This window comes from Coloeus monedula (genome assembly GCF_965178545.1).
Source record: "Coloeus monedula genome assembly, chromosome: 5".
In the NCBI taxonomy this organism is placed as follows: domain Eukaryota; kingdom Metazoa; phylum Chordata; class Aves; order Passeriformes; family Corvidae; genus Coloeus; species Coloeus monedula.
The window spans coordinates 221,674-228,359 of NC_138785.1; the positions used below are offsets into that span (position 1 = coordinate 221,674).

The window sequence follows — 6,686 nt, forward strand, 5'->3', positions numbered from 1 at the left end:
ACAAAGCCAGAGGAAATTGAGGATAAGGATCAATATCTACTTCTTGTTATCCTGTAAAAGAATCAGGAGGAAGCAAATGAAACCAGATTCAGACTGCTAGGGATAAGTCTCAAAGACACTTAATCTTTTCTTATGCAATCCTAGACACCTGCTGATGGCCATGGTTGAAGAGGGCAATCCCTAGACAGACCTCAGGTCTGACAAGCAAGGGCTGTAATTAAGGGTTTATCTGTTTATCTGTTAGCTCATCCAGCTATATTTGCTGCAAGCTGTAAAGTGACAGGAAAACCAGGTGCTTAATTCCATAGCTTCTGGAATAGCTACTGTTCAGATTGTATACTCTAAGGCTATTTATGAACTACAGACACTGCTAGATATGGTAACAGTGAGTGGAATTCAGCCTGGCATATGTAAATCTCTGAGACCTTCATGATCTGTCAGAGAAAAGAGAACCTACATTCATTCATATATGGCCCTATGCTTTGTTCCTTTGACTTCGCCATTACCTGGCAGAGGAACAGTAATGGGAGTCTTTAATGTTTAACCCAAATAAGGCCAACTTTTATTATAGTATTTGTCTTTACTGTTAAAAGAAATGGTTGAACACCTCTGACTTTGTCTGAATAATGTGTCTTCGTGATTTCATCTTCAGTTTTCTTTATTTTCATCATAATCAGAAGAAATCTTCTCTTTACAGGGTCAAATTTAAATTTGCGTAAATGCATCATTTTATTTCAGAAGCAGAATCCAACAGCAGCTTTTAGAATTTTCCTGTGCCCATATTCAAAACAGCAAATAACTAAGAAGTTTTGGCTTCAGAAGAAGCAGTCATCCTCAAAAACCAAAATCCACCTTAGGTTAGGCAAAGCAACTCATCATATCATAATAACATATTCTGTATGTTCTCATGTTCTGTATATACTACAGAGCCAGTCTGGATTCTGTTGCTTATCTCAGTGAAGCTAGATTTGAATTCATCAAAAGAATACTGTAAATATTTGTGCTGAAGTTCTCTCCATCTAAAAAAGATTTTTAAATAATGTAGGTGAATATAAGGACAAGGAGAGCTAGTCTCTATATAATTTCTAGAGTTATTAGCTCCTACTTCTATCATGTCTTGAAATGGAATTAAATAAAATTGAAGTCCAAGGACACAGAGATGGAAAATCACAGAGCAAATGCCTTTGACCTGTGATGGAAATTCACAAGGAGGACAAAAGAACAGCTTAAAATTATCCCAAGAAATACAGAATTACAAACTCCCTACAGACTGCACAGAGCTCACTCTACTTCATAAAGTGCTTTCTATTAATGAGAAGCAACTTTGTGGTAATGAAGGGAAAGGGGCTTACCCACTGACCTGTGACTCAGTGCACGGCAGCATCTCGCAGGTTTGGAGTTTCCAGGGGTATGACCCACCCATGATGCTGGAGTGCCCCAGGTGGCCCAGGCAGGATATAAATGTGGCTGGTCCCAGAGCACAGGCACTTGCCACCCCGAGATCTGCCAGAGCTCACCCCACCACAGAACCAGGCCCAGGCCACACGAGGAAGACACGCTCTTGCATCATGATGGGCAAGACTGTGGCTGCTGCCCTGATCCTGCTCCTGATCTCAGCACTTGGGACACAAGGTAAAGAAACCCTTCCTAATGCTCTCCTGATTAATGGCCAGAACAAATGCTGATGAGGAGACACTGTGCTGTCTTATCAGTGCAGCAAAGGGCTCTCCCAATGCTGTCAGCAAAAACCTCTGTGTTGTTCTTCCTGTGAAAATAGTGAAACGCTCCACTTTTTTTGTTTTCTAGGCGAGGCTGTGCCACGCTCAGCCATCGAACTCCGGTGCCAGTGCATAAACACCCATTCCAGGTTCATCCCTCCCAAGTTCATCCAAAATGTGAACCTCACCCCCAGCGGACCTCACTGCAAGAATGTCGAAGTCATGTAAGTGTTTTGCAAAAGCTTCCTGATTACTTAACAAGAGGGAAGCAGATTTTGCTCTTGGGATGGTGTAACTTTTCGGTGAGCAGTGTGAGCAGTGGGCAGAAGCAGTTGCTCAGAAAGCAGAACAGCAGCACTCCCTGCTCCTACAGATGATGTGCTACGTGTTGTGAACTGCGTGTTGTTTTGCCAATCTCTACTTTTTAAACACATGCAATACTTTGACCTAAATTCACAGTCATCAGGCAGCAAATAACTTTCTAAAACTCTGGATTCTACTGGCTTGTGAAAACGCGTGGATCCACGCTGAGCAAGTGATCAAAACATAATTTTTAAGGGCTAGGTCAAAAAAATGATCACATTTCTACTCAAGTCAATGAAAAAAACTACCATTAGCATACAAATCATACATTCCGGTTGTATTCCAGAACTTTTACTGTAAGTAACCAAATTCCTATGGACTGGGCAGTACAATTTCTGAATCAAGATGGAAAGATTTAACTCTTCAGTGGAAGACCGACACAAATACAAAGCCAGTTGGGGGGAAAAAAGCAGTTTTGAAAAGAGGGAGAGCCCTGCAGATGGTTTAATGCATCAAACAAACAGATATGACAAGATACTAAACCAGTTTAAAAAATCCCTTTAGGTTGGGCTACAGCCTCAGTTTATGTAGCTTAAAATGGCACATGTCAGTGTATCCCTAGAATTATGTTGTGAGAGAAAGGTGACGTTGCCTTGGATTTCACTAAGTAGCCCTTTTCCCTTCCTTTCTTCCCTGTTGTAGAGCTACCCTGAGAGATGGCAGAGAAGTGTGCCTGGAGCCCACTGCTCCCTGGGTGAAGCTGATCATCAAAGCAATTCTGGACAAGTGAGTAATTTCTCCTCAAAAAGCACAGCTTATTGAAAAACCAGTATTTTAATTGGACTACCAAACATGGGCGGTGTGAAGTGCTCCAAAATTTTGTCTCCTCGGGCAGTTATTACCTTTTGTGTTCATTAATTGTGGCAAACACTGTGATTGCTTTGAGCCTTAATTATAGCATTAGGTATTGAAGCCTTACCGTGCCACACATCCCTGGGAAGGTTACCTTCATCACCCCTAAGGCAGAAGCATTTTGAGAACCTGCAGCACAACTGCTCAGGAAGTCCAGGCGTTAACTGAGTGGTTTACTCTTGCTTGCAGTGGTAGAAAGCAGCCATCAGTTTTTCAAACTAATGGCATATAGATAAGTGGGGGGAAAATCAGGCTTCAGTCATCAAGCGAAGCATCAAACTATGGAAGTTCACTGCTATTGAATCCTTTTCGGAATGCCATGACGTACCAGTGTCCCTTGGGTTGTGTCACAGCTTCTCAGGTGTTTGGGCACAGAAGCACAAAGTGGTGGATTTCAGCTGGTGCCAGCAAGTCTTACCTGTTTTATGGTTGATTTTTAATAGCCTCCTTTTCCATCTTCTTTCTTTCTAGGGCCAACACCAAACCTGAGACAGTGTCCTAAAACAAAGAAGAAAAATGTCCTAACTCTTCCAGCGAGGCAAAAATACGGAGGACACTCACCCAGCTTCTGACAGCTCACCTCCTCCTGCCTCTTACATTCACAATTTCACAGAATTTAGGATATGTATTCCCTACTTTGTGGTTACTTGACAACAATACTTTTAGTCTTTTAAACAGGTCTCATTGTGTAGGAAAGAAACCACTGACACCTCAACAAGAAGGCAAAAAAAATGGCTTCTGAAGAACTATTGAGATGATTCTGAAATATTTTTTTCTAAACACAGCTGGAACAGTGCAGTGCATGCCCAGCAGAGCTTTCACTAAATGACTCCCTCCCTTTTTGCTAACTGTTTAGGAAAAGACCAGCAACAACTTCTCCCCCGCAAAGCATGGACAGGTAGCTTCAACTGTACCTGGGTCGCTGCCACTCACAGTGGGCTACTGGCTGAAGAGGGAAGTTTCCAGAATTAACATGTCAAAATTCTGGTACATCAGGTTTTGTGTCATTGTTTTCAAGATATTATTTCTTGTGAACTAGTGTTGTGAAGGTATAAACATGTATTTTAATGCCATCTTTTGGCTACAAAACACCCATTTTATTTATTTATAGAACTATTTTTATTTATTTATTTATTTATTTATGTTGAAGATTGTTATACGAAAATTTTTATGTTTATGTACCTAATAAAAGCTTATTGAAATGTTTTCACTTCAGTATTGTTTGTTATTAATTTTCTTATTGGAAGAGAGAACTGAAAAAAAGAGAAAGCATTTTCTTTCAGTTTGTAGTGCATAATGGGTTTGCAGAAGGGCAAAGGTGGGTCTGAGTTGGGGGGGGGGCAGCAAATTAAAACAGCAAATTGTTGCCTCTGTAAAGTGTAGATAATTAACAATCAGAGGAATTATGGAAGTTATCTACTTTCTTCCTCTTTTCTTGTCAGACTCAGTGTTTTCAGAAGTATGGACAATAAAATTCCCAGATAGTAATGAACAAATACTGGTTAGTCACAGAACTTGCTGTGGCCATAGCACTGTGGTACTCTGACAGCACAGCAGCTGAGAGCATGGCAATGAACAAGGGTTTTCATTAACTTAAATAAACAGGGAAATCTTATAAACATAAGGAAGTCACTGAGCATCCTCCCTAATTCCTGTCAGGAGGGAGGACTACATCAGGGGAAATCCTAAGAAACAGAGATGTAATTATATGGCCTCACATCTACCTGTAGCACAGGAATTTACAGAGGAATGTTGAAATTCAAGCACCGAACACTTGAGAAATGGGATAGTTGAGGAAATACTTTGGTATTTGTTTAGGTTTGGTCTTTTCCAACAAGGAGCCACTCCATATTCTGCACAATCAGCTCATGTTTGCTCATGGTGCAAGACATAAAGGGAGTTTTTGGCAGTGTTTGAGCAAGTTCTTGTGCAAGAGGACGACTATTCTGACCACACTTTGCTCCCTGTTCCCATATTTGCCCCTGCCCCGCCACACAGCATTACACAGCCTTATAGGCCTCAGAATGGGAAGGAGTCAAAGTTTCTCAAGGAGACAGGTTTTGTTCAAACTTGTCTTAGAACTTTAGGACTTCCTGTTTCCTGAGGGATTTTTGTATGCTGCCTCTTTTCAGACATCTAATTTGGAGATAAGGATGTCGAAAGTATCAGCCAAGAACGGGGAGAGGTTGGGAAGAATCACTTGATCTGCACGGCTATAAAAGTAGGGGTGTATCCTAAAGGACTGGCACTGGCTTTAGTGTAATACAGATACATGTAACATTTGCTACCAGGAAAATTCCTGTCAAGTTATTGGGAGCTGAATCACAGCCAAGGAAGGGCTCTTCTCATCAGTTCTCCTGTCCAAAATGTCAGAAATGGCTGCACTTGCAGGACCTCGAGCAAGGCATCTGCACCTTCCTCCATCAGTAAGACGTGATTCCGAGGGTAGAAATGACAACATATCACATCTCTGTTCTGTGTGCTGTTATGGAATAGCTTCCTTAGAAGCACAACAAACACCCTCATGCCTCCAAAAATGTGTTTCAGTGCTCTTGGAGACTACTAAGAGGAGTACTGTGGCTCTTCTGACTCGGTGTCTACCTTCATCAGACTGGGCTGCTCTTCTTTGACGGTAGAAGTCACTTATGATATGTTTATCTGCTGTCTTAAGCACCTGTGATTATCCTAAATGCATGGGGTTAGAAAGAAAAACAAGCAGTTTCCTAAGTGCTTATTTTAATCAGCCCTTACTGCCAGATACTTTCTTCTTTCATATTCTGAACAGATTAAAGTTTCCGAAGAGCTTAAGTGACTGGTGACAATGCCTCAGTCATTTTAAGCTCATCATTTCCTGCTTAAAGACTAGAGAGAGTTTTCAGTACAGAATAAAGCATCTAAATCCCTTTAGCCAAACTGAAAATGACAAAATCCTTTCAGAGACCAAGAGAAACTAGTTGTGTCTTGCCTTCATAAAACAGTGGCTAAATTACTTCATTGGATTGATATCAAAATACAGAGTGTAAGATTCGGATGAAAAGTTCCTGTAATTATGCTGGGTAACTGTTTTTGCACAAGGCACTTAAGCATGGTGCAAAGAGCTGAACAGAAATTCTATATTCGCAGAGGAGGGAAAAAGTCCCTTTATTTTGGCTCAGAGGGATGCCTGGTAATGTATTGATCTCCAAGTGCAAGCTCAGCATTGTTGGTTAAAGCCAATATCCCATGAAGAAGTGCAAACAGGAAGTGATGGATAACAATAACAACTTAAAGAAATAATTGAAAATATACAGCAGCAAAAGCTAGGGAGGTTTGAAGTGCCACTGAATGGACTGCACAAAGGTTTGGATTTCTTATGCAATACTCTCATGTGTTAGGAAACCTGCAAGTGCAGAACCCACCTCTCAGCACTCAGGCTGCCGCGAGTGCACCTTTCAGGTATAAAATCTGGTGGGACACAGCACTAAACCAGGACCTCTGTCAAGAGGATAACGCGCACAGCAATGGATGGTAAATCTGTTGCTGTCGCTTTGGTTCTCTACTTGGTCTCAATGGCAGGGTCAGAAGGTAAGAAAATTATTTCTTAAAACTCATGTAAGCAATTAATAAGTATACATATGCAAATGCAAATGGGCTTATGCTACGTCCATGATGACTTTTTGCAAGAGAAATGCATCCTCAGTAAATTGTCATTCAGAATTAAAAAGGATAATTTGTACCTGATAGGATGCTGTGGATGTTTCCAGGAGTAAAATA

General features: G+C 41.1%; 1 protein-coding gene across 1 annotated transcript; it reads left to right on the forward strand.

Annotated features, from left to right (window-relative positions):
- Positions 1-1,568: 1,568 nt before the first annotated feature.
- Positions 1,569-3,435, forward strand: LOC309573261 (interleukin-8-like; the record flags this gene model as incomplete). The annotated part of the gene is made up of 4 exons (XM_082282024.1): positions 1,569-1,632; positions 1,807-1,942; positions 2,724-2,807; positions 3,405-3,435. 4 exons carry the CDS (start codon positions 1,569-1,571, stop codon positions 3,433-3,435), a joined length of 315 nt encoding a protein of 104 aa, XP_082138150.1.
- Positions 3,436-6,686: the final 3,251 nt, after the last annotated feature.